This window comes from Lytechinus variegatus, chromosome 4, assembly GCF_018143015.1.
Source record: "Lytechinus variegatus isolate NC3 chromosome 4, Lvar_3.0, whole genome shotgun sequence".
Taxonomy (NCBI): domain Eukaryota; kingdom Metazoa; phylum Echinodermata; class Echinoidea; order Temnopleuroida; family Toxopneustidae; genus Lytechinus; species Lytechinus variegatus.
Genome location: NC_054743.1, coordinates 15,243,906 through 15,265,359, shown reverse-complemented (window position 1 = coordinate 15,265,359; position 21,454 = coordinate 15,243,906). Strand labels below are relative to the sequence as shown.

Genomic DNA, 21,454 nt, shown 5'->3' with positions numbered 1-21,454 from the left:
TATAATGTAATATCATAACATAATGTATGTATTTATTTTCTTACTGAAGGTTGATGGAAATTAATCAAAATCAAAATACTATAACACCCAGCTAAAATTGGTAAATGACATATAAAATTGCAGGATCTATACAAGGTTTTGTAAATACAAATTGAATTCTAAAGGTCTTAAAATAAAACGTTAGTGTCAATTCATGAAAAATGTATGCAATTTTCAATGTAAAGCACAAATCAAATACAAGTTAGAATTTAATATAATTGTCTTTGGTTTTTACTATAAAACATGTCAGATTGTTAATTCTCTCTGTAATTCCTAATCTCAAAGGTACTAGCCTTAAATTTATGAAGGAGGACAAACCTAAACCACACTATCATTATCATCATTTTCATTATATCATTATCATTCTGTAAGCAGCACACTTAGAGAGCAAAGTTGGCTCAGTCGGTAAAGCGTCTGCCCGTCGAAACAAAGATCGTGAGTTCGAGTCCACTTCGGGCGGATGACTGAAGCCGGTGCGTTGTGTGTAAATGTCTCTCCCCTGTTTCATAGATGCAAGCTATGTTACAGTGGAAAACACTCTGTCCCTCGGATAGGACGTTAAATGGAGGCCCCGTGTAGAGGAGAATCACCACCTTTGCACGTTAAGAACCCACTGCACTATTCGAATAAGAGTAGGGGGAAACCCCGGTGTAGTGGCCCACCTGCATTCCCTAACCAGTTATTGGGAGGAGAGACCTGCGGGTCACAGTTCTGTGCGCGCCCTTCTTGGCGACCCAGGTTGGCTGGCTCCTCCAATGGGCCTTTGAATGTCTTTGACAGATATATGGCACTATACAAATGCTGTGCATCATCATCATCACTTAAAGGGGATTAAAGCCAAAGTTTTAAATACAAAATTCTTAGAGATTTAGGCTCTAATGAAAATAAAAAATTAAAGAAGTAATACTAACCTATGGACAAAATGCAATTCTTCTAAATGCTCGCATCCTTTCACTATATCCATAATCATCTCAATCTGGTCAAGAAGCGTAATCTTGCTGTTGGCAGGAGGTGGCGCCCTCGCTGCTCGGATGTAGGACAACAAGTCTCCGCCCTCCATCAGCTCTAGAATGATGTATTGTGGGTCGTTGTCGAGGCATACTCCCATTAGTGAGACAATGTTGGGGTGCTTGAATTTTCTGATTGATGAAATTAGATACAAAACATGCACACATACATGATATTACAAAATTAAACAAAAACGTGTCTATACAAAACAATCTATTCCTCTTTGTAATTACCTAAGATTGCAACGATCTGATAACCAAAACATATCACTAGAATTCATACTTTTATTACCATACAAACACATCATCAGCGTTCTCGCCAGTGTATAATACGCATGGTTCAAACACCATGCGTGCGGAAATGGAAATTTCAGCGACATGCGTGGAAAAATTAAATGGAAATATTCAGAAAAAAACAATACACTCCATGAACTCATCTTAGTGATATCAACTTCATTTATCGAGTTGCGCCGAAGTCCCACCAACTTAAGACCACTTACAGGCCTACTACGGCTAGAAAAGTGGCAAGGCGCCCAGCTAGCTCGCGGCTGCTATTGCGGGCATATGACGGCACGGTACGGTCGTTCCGTTGCCTATTCCCCCGTTGGCCCCACACATCACACCAGCTATGCTCCATGGTGAAACGTCAGATCACGGACTCGCACAAAACTTACATGTCGATCTACACGCCATTACGTTGTTTGGTGTTGGAAGTGCCGGTAGAGAATATAAAATGAACTTTCGCCAGCACGCACAGAACTTGCATGCACAACATGAGCAAAATAATTGCAAGACAAGTGGTGATCAACTAGGTGCATGCACGATACTCGCTATTTAGACGATCGACGGAGCGGCGGACATGTTTTGCAGATCCAGCCTAAATCTAGAAACACAACAAAGCCCTTTGACTTCTCATGTCTGGTCCGACCAGGGCCCGACTCTTTTTTTTCTCGAAAATATTTACAATTCATAAGCTGGAAAGCTGCACTTCTCTTTCTTTGGACTGAACAGCAAGTATCTGTGCATTTATGTGCATTTGTGTGGGCTTAAAAATACGCCACAATGGGGCTACCTTAGCGTCTCTATTTGATGAAAAGGCGGTCGCTTCCCCCCTCCCGCACCCACCCCCCAGGAGTGGCAGCACAAGTCCCCGACATGGGTGAATTTTTTTCTGGCGAGAACGCTGCACATCATAATCTTCTTTCTAATATTTCTACCATTTTTTTCCTTTTTATTACAACCATATCAATTCACCAAAATTTTGAATCTGATATTTTTTTACTTTTTAGTTTTTTAAACTAATCAAAAATGAATCTATCTTTTACATTTCAATTAAAATTCATTTTCAAGATTTTTTTATTTCTCTTCTACATTCATCCTTCATCTCAACTTGTCTCGAGTTCAATCACTGCAGGTCTAAATGTCAATTTAATTCTCGCATCTGAAAATTATCTCGACATAAAATGGATTATCACTGAGCTACTGTCAGTAAGCAAACATTACATCAGACCTTATTGTGATTCAAACATAAGTGGACATGACCTTTAGATAGCGATTGCTAAAAGGTTATCAAGTCTTCTGATTACACTGTTATGTCAATATCATGTCAGACAGTACCATTTTACATTGTGGCTTGGATCAATTCAATGAATTCCAGGCCTTAATTTTCAATACTGGTAGGACAAGAAGACTTTCCTATAGGGCATATTTTTATATTACACTACATAGAAGAAAAAACAAAAAGGCAAATTCAATTTAGTCCTTAAAGCTTGTGTATAGTTTTGGTAAATCCACCAAAATGCACCTATCACTATTGCAATTCATTGCTAGCTAATATGAATGGATATGCCCTATAACAGTTATGATGTGGAGTGGAGGATATGAAATGAAAATGTGTTTTACAGGATAAATTTTGTGATTTTACATGGAAATTTAACTTGATCGGGTCACCCGATCAAATTAAAATATCTGTGTGTTTTTGTCTTTCAATTAAATCCTATTCCAAATCATGGAATGGGCTGAAACTTTCAAGATATGTTCTTTGTCTGTAACTTTTGGATATCTAATCACTAAATTTATAAGATAAGTGCTTGAATGCCCATTTTTTCAATTTAAAACAAGCATCGCCGAGAGAGGGCGCAATATAACCCAGATTTGAATATTTGAAATTTTCTCAGAGAAGTGCAGTTGGAAAAATATCTAACGGTCTCTACGCTTCAGTAAGACTGTCATATTAGATGATATTCGATTATCAATCACATTATTGACCCTTTACCAAAGCTATACACAGGCTTTAATGTTACTATCACAATACCATTCAAATTATCCCTCTCTAGAGATACAGAAACTGGAAATCAGGTTTTCAATCGGTATAAAATATCTTTTCAGGGACTTAAATTACTGGTGATAAGAAAAAATATTGTTTTCACACATGAGTAGCTGAAAGGACAAGTGAAAATAGATTTTTATTACTCATCAAGGTATCACAGACTTACCCATGACCGTAGCTTCTTTCAAAAACTCTTGTTTCTCCTCGTCGGTTGCTCCTTTCCGCAAAGTCTATAAAAAAAATAATATCAATTATTTTTCTTAATTAGACAAACTCATATATCAGGAATTTTATGTGGATCAATGATGTAATATACAACATCAGCAATACAAGAATAGTGGTTTCTATTAAAAGCTCTTGAGTTCTCTCTAATAATTGTTATAAGTCAATGAAATCATCTAATTTCATTGCCCAAGCAAAAATTTGTAATTAATGAACTTTTATCAGTGAATATTGATGATTTTTTTTTTCTTATGACAAGTGGTCATGGTTTTCTTATCAATAAGATTTATCCGAGTATTATATGACAACACTTAACCTGTTGAGTAATGAATAGACTTTCAGAGTTAAATAATATTTATCATCTTTCTCTTTGGTATGTACAAAAAAAATAACAAAAGAGAAGTGCTTTTGATTCTAAAATAACTTAATGTTGGCAAAAAATAGAAATTAATTAATCTACAATATGTAGATGTTATCCATTTATGTCTTAACTTTTACATCGCATAATCCTACAAAATCCAGCAATACAATAGTTATGATTGAAATATAAGACATCAAATCTACTTTATTGCTTCTATAAACTATACTGCAAATATCAAATTTACTACAACCCAATATGATCAAGGCATTATCGTTCTTCATTGATTTTTACCATCCAACCTTTGCACTAGATTCAACAAAGTAATTTGTATTCAACCTTCAAAATATGCAAGCATGCACCCCACATGTATTTGCATAAAGGATGTACGCCCATTGATAATCTTGTAGAGGAGCAATAGCTTTATTTACTTATGATAAAGCATATTTAATATGGCATTATAAGGTAGATGATTCATAAAAGAGCCATACACATCAATCACAATACGAATTTAGAGGAGGCAATGAGAGGTCATTGTGTTTACTTTGAGTTTTGGCTCAGATGACAATTTGCTGACAAATCGGAACATATCTTACTTACTTAAATCTGAAAGGATTTTCTTTCTTTTTTAACCCCTCTTTCTATCTCTCTTTCTGGCTGGTATACCTGATAATTCTCATGGGGCTTTTGCCTGTATCATGCATATCTTATGAATAGCTTCATAATACACCATCTAAACTATCTCTCATGTAGGTAGGGGAGTCTTGTCGACGTAAAAAAAAATATATAAAGATCCATTAGTTAAGCATTTAGATTTTAAACAAGATATCTTCTTGCATACGTGCGTATGTTGATTCCAGTTTGTGCATTATCTTTGATAAACTTTTCTCTGTCATTGACAATGATAAAAACAAACAAAAGGAAAAAATACCCTTTTTTCAGTATCAGCAATTATACCACTATTCAATTCAATAACCTTGTAGAAGTGTAGGACACCTTGGAAATATTTGTTTAAGTTGTTGATACGATATGACAGGTCTCTAAATAAACTTTTGATACTGTCACAGAAATTTCCCTGTTCATGATGTAGATCATATAAGTCATCAATATGATATCAGACCTGGGAAGAATTTCATGACAAGATTTGTCAGTGATTTTCACTACTTAACTTTAATCACAGCCAATCACATGCAGGGATTTACAGTAGCTTATAACATCTCTTGGTGAAAATCAATGACAAGACGTTTCATGAAATGCTTCCCTTTCTGAATAAATCTTTGAGGTGTGTGTGATAGTTTATCAAGGCATTAGGGTTCAATCAGAAACTAATACCACAACAAAGCACTTGAATACTGATATCAATGTAGATTGTTAATGAATTGTATGCAAGCTGCTGGCAGGCACCAAACAAATAAAATCTGTGGATGATCTAAACGTCAACCATAATCAATGATATATATAAATATATTGCACAATGGAACCTGATTATAGTGAACACCCAAGTGAAACACAAAATAGGGCTTTAATTGACAGGTAACTGTTATAATAAAATAGGTGTATTATTTCAAGCATCGCGAATGGCCAATATGCGTCACATGACATCCAACTTTTTTTGTGCACTGCACGGCAGTGCAAAAGGTGCGCAACGAAAATTGACATTGCACGCTCCAGCAGACTAGTGTGGTAGAAGTTCCGGGAGAAGTCCAACAAAACTGTACTGTAACTTTTTAAGAATTTGTTTATGAGTTGCTATTTTATAAAACAAATAATGCACTCGCTCTGTTGTGCGTAAAAGTAAATGCAGAGAAAGCTTGGTTCTTCAAATGGTGCACACTGGGCACTCGCCGCCTGAGGCTTGTGCACAGTGGGGCACACTATCTAAAGAAACCTTGCATGCTCTGCATTTCCACTAACGCACTCGGCTGCATGCATTATTTGTATATAGGCAGAATCCTATACACCTAATGTGCTCCGATGGGAATCAGTTGTATTGGTTACTTTAGGCAGGTGGATCTGATGAAACACAGTATTGATAAGGGGATGTATCAATTAAAGTAGACAACCGAAGAATCAAAAGTATTTTATAATGACTTTTTTTGGTCATCATTGTAAAGGGGAAGTATTACTAATCAGATATATAACTTCACCTTTTAAAATAGTGATTAGAGTTTGCAGAAATCAGCTCTCAAAAATGACTTATTTTCATGGCATATTTCTGCCTTCGTCCGTCCTCTGGCGAGCTCCAGCTGAGTGACGTCACACCACGAGCAGTGAGCAGCTGAGCTGACAGCAGCCCATTGAAGACGATCTTTCCAATCAGCGTTTTTTGCTCTTAGAATAGTTTATTCCTCTCAAGATTGGTCTTATTACATAGATAAGTTTGAATTTTCTGAATGTTCAGTAAAATGAAATGCACATTTAACATATTTTGGTAACCGATATTTAGCTTAGAAAAAATTATTTGTTTTCAAGAAATATACGTGAATAAACAAAGCATATTTTCACTTAGAAATCATGCTTGCACCACATTGATATTATTATCAATATAAAGCATAGACATTCGTCTTCACAACTGAATAAAAATTATGAAATTTAATTACGTAGCAAGTTCAGGAACCACAAAAAAACACGGCAATATATGATCGCGAAATGATTGGAATTGCACTTGGATTGCCGAAGCATTGCGAGGCAACTGCAGCGAACGCACTTTGTTCATATATCGTTATGAACACGATCCATATAATAACATGGTCTGTGGACAAATCTGTACGCACGAAGGTTTTTTTTATGAGTGCGGGGATCCTGGTTCGAAACTCTTTGATTTTTTTTTTGGTTCTGGATTTTTTTAAAATTCCTTCCCCATTCCTATCAGCTCTTTTTTCTCTTTTTATTTTCATGTGAGATTCTATTCAGTCCTGTATTTATTAAATCTTACTTCTTAATTGCTGCTTTTGATTTTCAAGTTCTTGATTAGATTCTCTACTTATATTATTTGGGCAGCGACTCACTCACTCACTGACTGGAGTGGAGCAACACAATGACGACTGCAGTGGACAAAATTGGTCTTTACAGTCCACAATTCAATAAAAACGGGCAAAGGAACACAGTTCTGAATCACGTTTGGTCTGAAGTTGTCGAAAACAGAAATTGAATATCACATTACATGAAGAAAACGGTAAATTCGGAAGATATTGAACAGGTCAGTAAGGTAGGTCAGTAAGGTGATTCAGTGCATGATGCACAGAGAGATGATGAGCACGTCGATTGTGTGACGTCATAATTCTCGACCGTTTTCGGCTGCGTGATTGTCGGTCTGGGGGGCTGAGAAGGGTGTCTAATAATTTCATTTCTTGCATTTCCACGACATCTATAAGACTTTTTAGTGACATATTTGTGTATAAAAAGACAATACCTTTCCATCCATATATAATTTGTCTATAATCATTACTTTCGTGAAATTTTCTTCGTGTGTCTCCTTTAAGAATGAACAAGTTGGGATATAATACTTTTGATAAATTTAGTTTGTCAGGTAGAGGAGTGGGATAATCCAAAATGATTATTTGGAATCTATATCATATCCAATAAATTCCTTTGTAAAGGGGCAGTTCACAGAGTAAACCTGGATATCATTAATCCTTTAAATAAACATCTTTGTGTAAGGATTGATCAAGGGTGTTCAATGTTACTATTTGGAATCTATCTATTCCAATAAATTCCTGTTTTAGGGGGGGTGGTATTCTTTGATTCATTAAAATCATTTTGAATAAAAATCCCCCCCAAAAAAAATAATAATAAAAGAATACAATAATAATCAATAAATAAATAAATGAATAAAATAAAATGAAATAAATTAATAAATAAATATAGCCAGGTACCTGTATAATAAAAACCATAAAATGATAATGAAAGCAGAAAATTAAAAAACTTTCCCGAACTTCCCTTCCCACACTGTCTAAAGCCCCTTTCATGATTGATGTACGACCATTTGCGACCTTTTGGTCGCGCAACAGGCATCAATCGCTAGTCATCTCATAAGATCGCACAAAGGCTTTTACAGTTGCAACAGCTGTCGTACAACAAAGACAACCAGTAAACCCCGTTGCACGAGCGAGTCGCATATGCTCTTATTGTGCTCGTGCGATCACATGCGAGTGTTGCAGGAGGAACGGTCGCATACATGCGAATGAAACGGTAGTGCAATGTTGTAAGCCGTTGCGATCGGTCTTGCAACAGTCTTATGGCCCATATTATTATCGCACCCAGTCGCAAGACAGGTCTCTGTACATGTAGGTCGCTAGCACATGTGCAAGTGTTGTACGACCTCCAGTCAAGTAAATGCGACTACTTAGTTGTGCCACCTCTCGCACCAAGTCGTACAACGTTGAACAACACTCGCACGATGATCGCCCGACCGATGGTACGACCCCGGGTACGGCCTGATGCGAGTGAATCGATCGTATTTGATCGCGTTCGGATTTTGAACATGTTCAAAGTTCAGATGTGACCAGTCACGACCACCTCGAGTTCGTGCGACCGTCTACAACGACTGCGAGTGCTCGCAAGACACCAAGAGATCGATCGTGCAACAACAAGAAAAAACTGTTGCAGGCGGTCGTAAACTGGTCGGACGTCAATTGTGAAAGGGGCTGAACGGTCGCATACATGCGAATGCAACGGTAGTGGAATGTTGTAAGCCGTAATTTCGATCGGTCTTGCAACAGTCTTATATTATCGCACCCAGTCGCAAGACTGGTCTCTGTAGGTCTCTAGCACATGTGCAAGTGTTGTACGACCTCCAGTCGACTAAATGCGACTATACTTAGTTGTGCCACCTCTCGCACCAAGTCGTACAACGTTGAACAACACTCACACGATGATCGCCCGACCGATGGTACGACCTGATGCGAGTGAATCAATCGTATTTGATCGCGTTTGGATTTTGAACATGTTCAAAGTTCAGATGCGACCAGTCACGACCACGTCCGACCACCTCGAGTTCGTACGATCGTCTACGACTGTGAGTGCTCGCAAGACATCAAGGGATCGATCGTGCAACATGAAAAAACTGTTGCAGGCGGTCATAAACAGGTCATACGTCAACTGTGAAAGGGGCTTAAAAGACAGCAACTCTACTTTCACCTCTGCAATTTCCAATTATATTGAGAGCAGATTCTTATTTCAATAGGCTCCTTAAAGTTTCCCCTCTCTAATCTTATCTTTAGAGGATCCCCGATTGTATTTGCCTAAATCACAACTATTTGTCAAACCAAAACTGCCAAGGAGCTGGAAGCAAACTGTTCTAAGAACAGATCCTTAAAAAACATCAGCAAAACACATGCCAAGCCCCCCCCCCCCCTCACTCTCTCTCTGTAAAATCTTCAATCTGACTGCAACTTACCTTAACCGCAACTCTAGTTTCCCCGCTGTTATTCCCAAGGATATCAAGAGCGGATCCTTCAAACACCTCACCAAAGGCACCACTGCCAAGGAAGGTGATCAACTTGAGTCGCTCTCTCTGGAATATTGGAAGAAGGACCTCTTTGCCATCATGTCTGTGTGTATCAAAAGAAACCAAAATATGATAAATGTATGAAGATTTCTGTCATGTGATGAGTCAAAACATATTGCATTTAAGAAAGAAACTGTGAAAGTCTGTGTCGTGTCATTGGCAGGAATCCTGTTATGAAGATGATTCCCTGCACTCCTCATTACTTTTCTATGATGAAATGAGGTAATTAAAAGTCGCTTACAGGATTTTCGCAGAAAACACACAGCTGTTACTTTTGAAAAGCCTTTTTATTAATTTCTATTCAAATCATCTATATGTTGCTGGTACAAAAAATGTTAAAACTGCTCTCTTTGACTCACCATACGGCCACCGCAGAGCAAATGTGACTGAGTTATTGGACATTTATAAGACCAACAGTATTACATTAAGGATTTGCAACCAAATATAAAAATCAATTGATTGATTCACTTGCTTAACTGAAGGGCATGCCAATCAGCTACAAAACCTAGAGACTGGATTGATGTAAGGAACCCACTTTGCATGAATTGAATATGTTGCTATGTCAGGTAATCCCTTAAAAATTTCATGAAAATATCTGAGACCCGTTGCAGAAAGAGTTGTGTTTAAATGCAAACCAAAAATCAATCGCAACTCGCAAGTCCCAAATGCGCGCTGTTGATTGGGAGTGATTTTTTTGAGTTGTGGCTGTTGATTGGTTGAAAATCAAGTTGCGAGTGATTTTTTGAGTTGCGATTGATTGCAACTCCTTCTGCAACAGGCCCCTGTGTATGCTCAGATTCCATTTATGAATTGCCTTATTTCCATTTCATTCAGACAACTTACAACCGATTCTGGAACCTAAAATTGATTTGCAATTAATTGCAAGTTTCTTTCAACCTTCCTCTCAAGGCATTCATGTTTCATTAAAATCAACCAATTGTTAGGTAATGTGACCTTCCTTCTATTACCTATTACTTTGGGAATCTTGATCATATTGCTGATTTTAAGCTACATTATACTGGTCCATTTGACCAAGTAGCTTCCTTTCTGTTACCATTTGGAACTTGGTACTGTACTTGGACCTACATTCCTAGGGAGCATTTCATGTAACAAATATTAACCATTTGCTTTATGAGATGCTCCCCACATCTTTGAATACAGATTTAACCAATTGCTTATTAGAACCAGTGATCCCTGTGCACAGTCCAGGGAATTAAAATGATTCAGTTGATAACTGGTTAAAGAAAGGCTTACAATCAACAACGAAGGTTAAGAAGGGCTGGTAACAAACAATGGATTGACAAAAAAAATCACTGGAGCATTTGGAATTCCATGGGTATTTGCAGAGCTGGCAACCTGAACAAGAACATTGCAGTATTTTAAAGCTGAAAATCAGTATTTTGACGAGGAAATCAGTATTTTCAAAGAAATACCATAGGACGATACATAAAACTGAAACTTGAGAAATCAGTATTTTGCATGAAACCATCAGTATTCTTCTCATTTTTCAGTATTAAATACGGAAAATCCGTACTACTTGGCAGCTCTGTATTTGCATGAAAAACACTTTCAAAATATTCTTGTAGTTGATGGAAAAGAAGTTGATGAAACAAATAATTACACAAAAAACAGTATTATTCACTGACCTACATTTAAAGATTAAATGAAAAGCAAAGTGGGGGTAAAGTAGGCAATTTATTATCACTGAGTGACCTTCTACCTAAATTTTGGCTCTGTTTCCAATTCTCTCTCTCTTTTAGCTTCCCCCCCCCCCCCCCCATCTCTCTCTCTCTTTATCTCAGCCTCTCTCATATCCCAATATTAATTTCCCTCTGGGGAGGGAGGAGGGGGGGGGGGTGCAGTCAAATGTATTGCTGTACAAAAGCGTGACCAAATTATTTTTAAACACCCCCTAAACAAGTTTTTCTTTGTGTGCAAAATAACCCCCTAGACAAGATTTTTTGCGGGTTTTATTTACACATTTTGGCCCCTAAACAAGTTGTCGCCAGAATATGACTCCTAAAAAAAGCTTTGAAAAAAAATACCCTAAATATGTTTGACCCCGTGATTGACCATCAACCAGTCTTTCAAAACCACCTTTTTGGGAAAATCTGTGTTTTTTTATACCATTAACGAGTGGCCCGTGTCCAATACTAAAAAACACCCCTTTAAACATGTTTTTTGGTCATGCATGTGTACAGCAATATATTTGAATGCCCGCGCCCTGTAGGATTTCCCTCAATGATTTACTGATTACACAAAGTCGTTGTGTGATTACTGCTTCAACTCTATGACACTATTGACTCTTTGGTACTTTATTTACACATGCAAAAGGAATGTCAGTCAACTGAAATTTGCTTGGTTCATATTCCAATTTATAACAAAAGAAACCTATATCATTTCTTACATTGTATAATTCACACACACTTTGGAAAATGACCCTTGCTCATACTAGATAAGTACTGATAAGATGACATTTACATGAGTCGTCATGTGCTTCTTATTTGCTTAATGATCTGACAATTAAACAAGGAAAACATAGATCTACAAAGTATTATATTCTACTACAATGAATTATGCTTGCTTTTTCTGGTTCACAATTCAAGGGGCTTTTCAGAAGTATGTTTCCCAAGAGATACTGAAAATGAAAGGGTCGTTAAGAATATGTCGGTTTCACATACAAGGTGGTTGAGAAACATGAGTCTCGCCTGATTTTGCAATTGTAGTATTCCCCAAGGGTCATATGTATCAAGCGTCAATATAATTGATGCAGAAATAAAGAAATGAGAGCAAGTTGAATAAAAACTTGACCTTTTAACCCCCTGATGACCTTTGACCTCACATACACACATGTGGTATTTATTACCCAAGGGTCACATGTATCAAGCATCAATATAATTGACGCAAAAATAAAGAAATGAGAGCATTTTTTAACAAAACTTTAACAGACTGACAGACCAACGGACCAACAGACTTATAGACAAACAGACCTATAGACCAACAGACATACAGACCAACAGACCTACATGTACAGACCAACAGACTTACAGACCAACTGGAAAAACGATTAATAGGTCTCTACCAAACTGTTCAAGCAAGACAATAACAAGAATAATCAACATATAAAGTCTTACCATAAGTAGATTTTACTAGCTCATCACTGGCATTGAGATTTACCTTACATACACAAAAATACCACTCCAAACCAACTGAGCGGAAATGATTTAAAAACATCAACTTTAAATCAGGTAGATATAATTAAGTTGGTACTTCAATAATGCATGATAATTCATGATAGGTTTTAAGACTTCTTTTCTTTATTCTTCTGTTTATTCTTCTTTGTCTCCCCCCCCCTCTCTCTCTCATTTTGAGTTCTTCCCTCTCCCATTTCTTTTTTTCTTTTTATCTTCTTCTTCTACTTCCTCCATCTCCTCTCCTCTTTCCCTGCTCTCTTCTCCTTCTTCCTCACCATTCCACTACTTTTCTTATTCTCCTCCTTTTCTCAAACTCCTGCTCATTGTACTTTCCCTTCCCTATAATTCTTCTTTCTCTCTCTCTCTCAATTGATGCGTTTCTATGATCTAATTGAAAACCATTATCCGATCACATAACACCCAAAGACAATATTCATATCGAACAACAAAATTCTCAAGATCCAACTTACGTCACAGCATAGTTGGAGTTTTCTTGTCGTATTGCCATGTTAGGATAGTTCCTTAGCTGTGCGAGCTCTACGTCTTCCTGGAAATGGGGCCACTTACTACCACCGGTTCTATGATGACGACATACTGAGGGAAGAAGAAAAAAAACAAATTTTTATAAAGTATTGATTGGATGTACAAGATACACTGTTCCTTCAGAACTGAGTGGTCACTATAAAAAGCTTTGAGAATCCCAGAAATCAGTAGTCAACAGTTTAAATCTAAATTTAATGGGAGAGTGCCACAACTACAATGACTAGAATCAGCTCCAGTCCTAAACTACTCAACAGTCAATGATTCTTTACCCACAATGCAACAGTAATTATGTAGTGTTATAATTCATACACAAAATAATTACAAAACAATTTTCACTTTAATCTTTATAACATTAATAGCACAAATATACTGCCAAAAAAAAATACCATCAAAGATAACCTACATACTTCATTTCATTCAATTTTCCAAACTTTGCAATTTATGTTCATATTATTTCATCAGATTGTATATAATGCATCAAAACTAATCACAGTACTGGAGTCTATTAGAGTGACCCCTCTTTGCAATTATCCTCTTTGGAAGGCAGTGCTCCTTCATCTCATCCTTCTTTCATTTTTTTTCTCTTCTATTTTCTATTGTCTTGATGACTAAAAGTGTTGGTGTGCATTTCTTTGTCCAGGATTATAATAAAAGATTTTGAGAGGTTTCCATTGGATTACTTTTTTTCTTCATTCCTGTTGGGATAAGTTTAAAAACAGCAATCTGTTTCATAGGGATTCCTCCCATGTTCTATTTTTATCAAGTTTAGAATAACAAGAATGGAATTGAAAAATCATTAGGATTGCAAGTTTTCATTTTAAACCATTTTGTATGGTTATAAGCCATCTTGTGATAAGTGCAGTCAATGAAGGATAATATTGATAAAAATGATGATGATGGTGGTGATGATGATGATGGTGGTGGTGGTGATGATGATGGTGATGATGGTGATGGTGATGATGATGATGATGATGACGATGACAATGATAATGATGATGATGATGATGATAATGATGAAAATGATGATGATGATGGTGATGATGATAATGATGATGGTCATGGTGATAATAATAATGGTGATGAGAATAAAAACGAAACTAATATAATCATATAAAAAGTAATAACAATAATACATAAAATTGAAAAGAACATACATTTGTAAGATTTACTCACCTAAGACAATAATAATGATGGCTACAATAACAAGAACTCCTACAACAGCTCCGATGATGATAAATACTGTATTGTCAGCTGCAGGATAATCAACAAGAGATTTGAGATAAATAAAACTGTTTCTATGATGAAATCAAAATCTGGTAGTTGGTGATTTCGTGAAATAATAACCAACTTTTGTATGTGTGACACCCCCCTCAAAAAATAAACATGGACAGACGGATGAATACATAAATATATAAATAGATAAATGAACATGGCCCAAATGAATAGTGTCATTGGTTTGCAGATAAATCAAGAGTTTGACAATAAGTTTATGATCAAGTGTTTTGTAAAGTGTCACTCAGAGAGGATGTGAAGCCATAAATCCTCTACTCAATTATCTATAAGTATATATAAATACATAAACACATGTGTTTTCTTTGCAGTCATGTAGAACCATGATGGTAATCTATCAGAATGGCTAACCATGGGTAAATAACTTCATAGGAAGGAGTCAATGTTATATAATAAGAATTCATATCACTATCCAGCATAACTATTTCACACTAATTATTTCACACCATTATTTCACTTTGCCATTTCACGCTACATCTTCACTTCCCTATTCAACTTGCCATTTCATTATTTGACTATCAGAAAATCAACATCACCACGTCAGATGGCTGTTTCACAATCACTCTGAAAACTGAGTGACATCCCTGTAACATGTTCAAACTTGTCAAAATAACTCACACGAAGGATTGGGTAAGAACGCAGCATCACTGGTTGGACTATACGGTCCCTCGTAATCATCATTCCTGGCCTTGACCCGGAAGCTATACGATTCTCCCACCAGGAGGTCGACGATGATCCAGTTCGTATCGGGACCTTCGTAGACTTGGCTCCACTCTGCTGTAGACATGGCTCTGGGAAAAGATACCATAGTAACAGTCTTGAGATTAGAATCAGTTTTGCTCGCACACATTCTTAATGCTCATGACTTTCTGGCGATACATTCCACTGGGAACTTGACACCTAGGTCCCGAATACACAAAGGTCAACGATTAATCGTATACTTGATTTTCACAATCAATAGTACATTGTAGTCAATGCAATCAATTGTAAACAAAATGTTCTATGATGACTACTAGGCTTTGTGTTACCGCCCCTGGGGAGTGTTTCATGAAGAGATTTGTCAGTGATTTCCCTGACAGATTGTTATAAGCTACTGGAAATTCTGGCATCTGATTGGCTGAGAACAAATTACTGACACAACTCTTCATGAAATGCACCCCTGAAGAGTATTTACCCAGTATTAGGGTATAGCAACACAAAGGTTAGTGATGAATCGTAATTGTAAAAAAAAAAGTTCAACGATGATTGCTATAAAAGCTTTGTGTTACGGGCCCCTGGTGTTGTCTATCAGCGAGAGTGGAATCTTGATTCATGATCAGTAGCCACGATATATATGATATGCTGTGTAAATTCAATCAATATATCATTATGAAGTCATTTTCTCACTTGGCAATACTGCATGTACATACATTCCAAGTGCATTTCTTGTATCAGCAAATTACAACCTAGTTCCCTGTAAGCTCAAGAAAGAATGGCTTTACGATATATATCCTTACTGCAATGAATGAAATCATTTTATAATGATTGCATCAAATATTCTCAGAAAAGCTGAAAAACCAAATTTAAGGACATATTGAACAGCTCTTTTTTCAAGGTTGACAAGGATCAATGCACCACACTGTTGGCTAGTATTCTGTGGATGGAAAATATTTTCATTTTGTACGAAAATAACAGGCTGAGTAATAGAGTTTGCAGTATGGATCCTTAAATAACATTCTCATGATTTTGGGGTCTATATTAGGTCCGAAGCAGAATGAATTGAATAATACCTTGATTCCAGTGTGTATTGAAGAGTTCCTGGTCCATTGGCTCTGTTTGGTTCGGTCCATCGGACCTCGTAGGTGACTGGTTCCGTTCCTGTTTCTGTTACCGTGGGAACGCCTGGGGCAGACGGGCTATCAGCTAATGGACAAAGATACACATCATATGTGGTAAAAAGTTGTTTTCACATGTAGGTATTAACAAAGGGGCACGGAAAGTAAATTCACGCTCGTAAAGCCACAAAAAACAAAACCATCTGGACGTATACATTATAGTCATCATGGTGTTTGTGTATCTATGTCTTAAACGAATGCGATTGACTTCTGTCTACATGTACTAAGCTGATGAAAAGCGAACCCGAATGAATCACAAGTACTATATCTAGTAGCTACACCATGATTCAATGCTATTAAGCCTAAATAGACTGGGCTATATGATCTCGGCCGTCAATTGCGACGAAAGTTGGTACGTGCGTTACTCATGGCAGAGTCTACAAAACTATAAGATCAAATTCTGTGAAAAATCTCATTACTAATTAATCATGCTAACTTATGTGTAAAATCATTGTCTCCATTCATAGCATGTCTTTGCTCAGCATCATAAAGAGCATTCAGTATCACAGAGACAATACAACTCTGGATTCGCTGCACTAAACAAACTCTCCTTACAGGCTATCACCCCAACCTCAACTTTGAATGTTTTCAATGCACAAGTTTGCTGATAAGATGTTGTTTTCATGGCGCATCATGTGCAATGCCTAGATCTACACCGACAAAGATATTTGCAGGAGTTTCTACATTTATTGTAAAGTCAAAATAAATTTACAATACATAAACATAATCGTAATATGACATTAAAGTACACTGCAATGTGACAAATTTATAACAAAATGTAGACATGAATGCGATTTACGGATAAGACAAAGTAGTGAAAAACAAATGCAGTGTCAAACTATATAAGCAAAATAAATGCTTGAGTAATAGCAGCCAAGAGCTGCCACAGTTTTCAACCCTGATAACCCACTATTCTAATGGTAACTTCTCCATTTTGTGCACTGACGACAGATTATACATTAGCGTTGACTTTGAAAAAAAAGCCATTTATCATTTTTATGATCATACCTACAATAACAGTACCATACTTACATTCAGTTCTCGATGATAAAAACTCTGCATTACGAGGGTATTCATATTCCTGACCAGATCGATAGAGAATCCTCGTGCGGACCTCGTAGTCAGTAAATGGGAGTAGCGGGTCTGTTTCCCCTTCACCAATTGTCACGTTGTAACGGACACCTGAGGTCGTGTTGCCCATGAGGGCGTCCTGCCACTCCGAAGATGACGTCTGAAGGAAAAAAAAACAGGTTTGACTTTATTAGACAGCATGGTACACCAGTATGTTGGCTCAGTTGGTAGTGCATCCGTCTCACAACTGGGAGGAGTTCAAACCCTGGCCACATCAGACAAAAAGACGTTAAAGATGGGAGTTGCTGTTACCCTGTTTGGCGTTCAATGATTCAAGGGATAGAACAACGTCAATGTGGCAATATACAGTGACTGGAAGGCCCATGATAAATTGGGCAAAGAAAATATTTTCTGAGCATTTCATGTCTATTTTGAACAACAAAATGTGGATTTTCATCTTTTCATATCTCCTGTCAGTCATCTTCTTTCATTTTGTTGTTGATTGATTGTTTCACTAATATATTTATTGTTATATTGCTAAACTGACCTCTTTGAACTGGATCCAATGATACATGACACTATCATCATCAGGAGACATCCAAGAGACTGCGAGGGTAGTACTGGTCTTTGAGATCTCATCAACCATGGCTGGTTCCTGGTAGGTGGTCTGAGTCTCTGTCTGACTGGAGCTGAACATGTTGGATGGCAATGAAGATTGGTAGGATTCAACCTAATAAAAAGAAAAATATAGGAAAGTGAATAGAATGAGTCACAGCTAAGCACTTAGTTTTCAGTTTTAAGAGAGACATGTGATTCTATCCCAAGGACAAGTCCAAAACCTAGGTCATAACTTTAACTAAGAGAAATTGAAAGTTTTCATGGGTTAAAACCCTAAACAATAGACAATAGAGAGGTCTTGTTAACAATCTTCAGTTAACATCATCGCATTGAATGCACTAAGTGCTGTTGAAAAAGTGGTAGCAGGAGCTAAAGCCGAGGGTAATAATAGTTGCACTTTGTATCCTTTGGCAAAATAATGGCATGTAAATCCAACTTTTATTATTATCATCATCATCTCCTCTTTCAAAGTATTGCTTTCAGAAAGCAAATGAGTATTCTACAAACTCACAGTGAAAGTATACTCAGTAGCAGCAGCTAGACCATCTGTGATCATCATGGAGTAACGTCCATCCTCACCGTCCGGACCATCAACATAGCCAGTCCTGAAGTCTTGAGTATCCGTTGAATACTTGACCCGGAACCTTAGGTCATCCAGAGGACCGTTGATCTCAAGAGGTTGCGACCAGACCACGTTGACTTCAGATGGGGTTAGGATGGTGACAGATACCATCAATGCAGCAGAGGGGACTAGAGGCAAGAAAGAATTATCAAAACTGAAGATAAGATATGAGAGGAAATTATGTTGTGTTGCTACAACATGAAATCAATTTGTAAACATAACACAATCAATGGGACCGAATTGATAGTAAAATAAATGGCCCGTATCCTGAATTCCAGTCTAACTTCGACCAAAGTCTAATTCTGTACTAAAATTATGGGAAGCCAAAAATGTAAAAAATCTGTTCACATCGAATATTTTCCATTTCTCTTATGCTATTTCCTCATTATTTGATAATAAAGAAAAATATTTCAATTATTGTTCTGAGGAATTAAGGAATGATATGAGTAACAAATTAGCTGATGAGTTAAACCTGTGCTTGTAATATACTCAGCTAAAACTGAACGACATCTTGACACAAGCTCTAACAGTTTAACTGAGTTTTTATTGTGCACTGCGACTTCACTCACAATACACACAGTCTATTGAATAATGTGAAGTACCTGTCAGTGCTAGTCAATTATCATGCCATTCAAATACCTTACAGTACTTTAAAACATTTTTGTCAAAAAATGGTTATCCATAGTAAAATTAGAACTTTAAACCAGAGTTTGGATTAAACTCGAGTTCAGAATACGGGCCATTAGGTTTATCCCTTGTGGTATCAAACTATTTGAGGAATAGACCAAGTGATTATAAACCTTGAGCTCATTTCATCAAACTTGTTATCATAACAAATTTGTAATAACAGTTAAAAGCTACTGAAATCCTTCAATGTGATTGGCTGATAGTGAATTTATTACAGAAATCGTGCATTTGTTATTCTAACAAATCTTCATGAAACAGGGCCCCGGTCCCTCTTACCTCCTGGGGTAGTCCTATGGATGGCTACAGGACCTAGCACAGGTGATCCCATGGAGTAGAAGTTTCTTACAGAGACCTGAGTCACATAGAATGTGTAGGGTTCCAAGTTGTCCAGGGTTGCCTGGTTCAATGTGGTCTCCTGGAAGAACATTGGATGAAATCAGAATGAAATCATCATTAGCATAGTTACTATCAGTTTACGAATGGGTACACGTATAGTATAATATTCATTACAATATGTAGGATCTTGCTGTAACATCAATGTCAAGAATATGGTTATCACCATTATCATTTTCTTCATTTTTATCCTCTTCCTCCTTATTATCATCATAGTCATCTCTGTTGGCATAAACACCATCATCATCAACACCATCATTATTATCATCATCATAATCATCACCATCATCATCATCATCAACATCATCATCACCACCACTACCAACACAACCACCACCACCATCATCATCATCATCACACTAACCACAATCAAAATCCCCTTCATTATACATTAGTGGCAGAGCTTTATCATCTGAAATAAAATTGTTCGTCAACATATCATCTTCATCATCATTACAGACACCACTATCGTCATCTTGTCTTCCTCTGTATCTTTGTCAACTAAAAAAACACCACCAACTCCATCAAACATAAAAACTTTCACTATCTCAATGACCATCCCTTACCATTGTATTGCATGTGAGGTTGGTAGTGCTGCAGTTTAGGTCCGATGTCTCGCTGTCCACTATTGCATAGCTCACGGTATAGATAGCCGTTGCAGTGCTCACTCCTTCGCATTCTGTCACAGGGTCGAAGGTCACCGTCAACCTATTGCTTCCTGCATCGGACAGCTGTGTAGTGTCAGTATAGTCTGACGGTGAAAGACACTCAGGAGCTGCAAAGATTGAGAGAGGTAGGAGTGAAGATTGATGAAAGATAGATTTCAACAGAGATTAGAAGTCCACACTCAGATAATATTCTTTCAAATGAATACTGTGTATCATGAAAATGCAAAAAAATGAGTGACTGAGCAAGCCAGATTGGACATAAAAGTACAGAGGGGCTGACCATTGTGAAATATCCATTGTGCACTAACAATAAGGCCAGTGAAATGGTATTTTGTCTAACCAAGCTGTATTTGCCACTGAAAATGGTGTTCTATTCTTATCATTCTGTATCCTCCAGTATGATATTGTCTGTATCTTATGTCAGCCATAAGAAGAGCTTTTTGAAAAATGCATTGCATTTTGAGTTCCATACGATACATACTGCACATAGGTTATGGAGTGAACCAAATTATATTATATACATAAGTGGCCCATTGTCAACTTGCCTATTTAGAGGTGCACTTATGTTTTTCCTTGGCTTCGCAACTCCAGTTACTGTTTTCACTGCTTAGTGCTTTCAAGGAATTGAGATTACCTCTCATGAATTGGAAACCTGTTAAAGAAGTATTTTTGGTATGAAGTGTCTGATTAAACACTGTCAGCTACATACCTGGATATGGCTGAAGACTGGTACCATATGTCAGTACAAAATTCACATCAGTCTGACCTGTCTGGGCCTGGAAATCAGCACCAGTCTGCTTGTCAACACTGGCTACTATCTCTTCAGCAGTGTTTGACCAATACACACGGCTAGTGTCAACAGACAGTGTGTCCGGAGGGAGACCTGTAGTAACCACAACAAAATAAAATATGCGTTTTCATGATAATAAAACAAACAATGATGCCTTAAAATGGGGAAAATATGGTAATGACACAACGACTACTTTAATCAAGTGCTTGTCAGCCTGCTGCAAGAAGGTCGTAGATGGTA

At 37.2% G+C, this 21,454-nt stretch overlaps 1 protein-coding gene across 1 annotated transcript in view; it reads right to left on the bottom strand.

Annotated features, from left to right (window-relative positions):
• LOC121413478 (proto-oncogene tyrosine-protein kinase ROS-like) overlaps positions 1-21,454 on the bottom strand; it is a 36,228-nt gene that overhangs the window by 3,635 nt on the left and 11,139 nt on the right. The window contains 13 exon segments of the mRNA XM_041606301.1: positions 951-1,178; positions 3,538-3,605; positions 9,354-9,507; positions 13,129-13,252; positions 14,375-14,452; positions 15,110-15,282; positions 16,261-16,393; positions 17,398-17,596; positions 17,984-18,166; positions 18,566-18,804; positions 19,640-19,778; positions 20,323-20,531; positions 21,134-21,307. Coding sequence (XP_041462235.1) covers positions 951-1,178; positions 3,538-3,605; positions 9,354-9,507; positions 13,129-13,252; positions 14,375-14,452; positions 15,110-15,282; positions 16,261-16,393; positions 17,398-17,596; positions 17,984-18,166; positions 18,566-18,804; positions 19,640-19,778; positions 20,323-20,531; positions 21,134-21,307 — 2,101 coding nt within the window.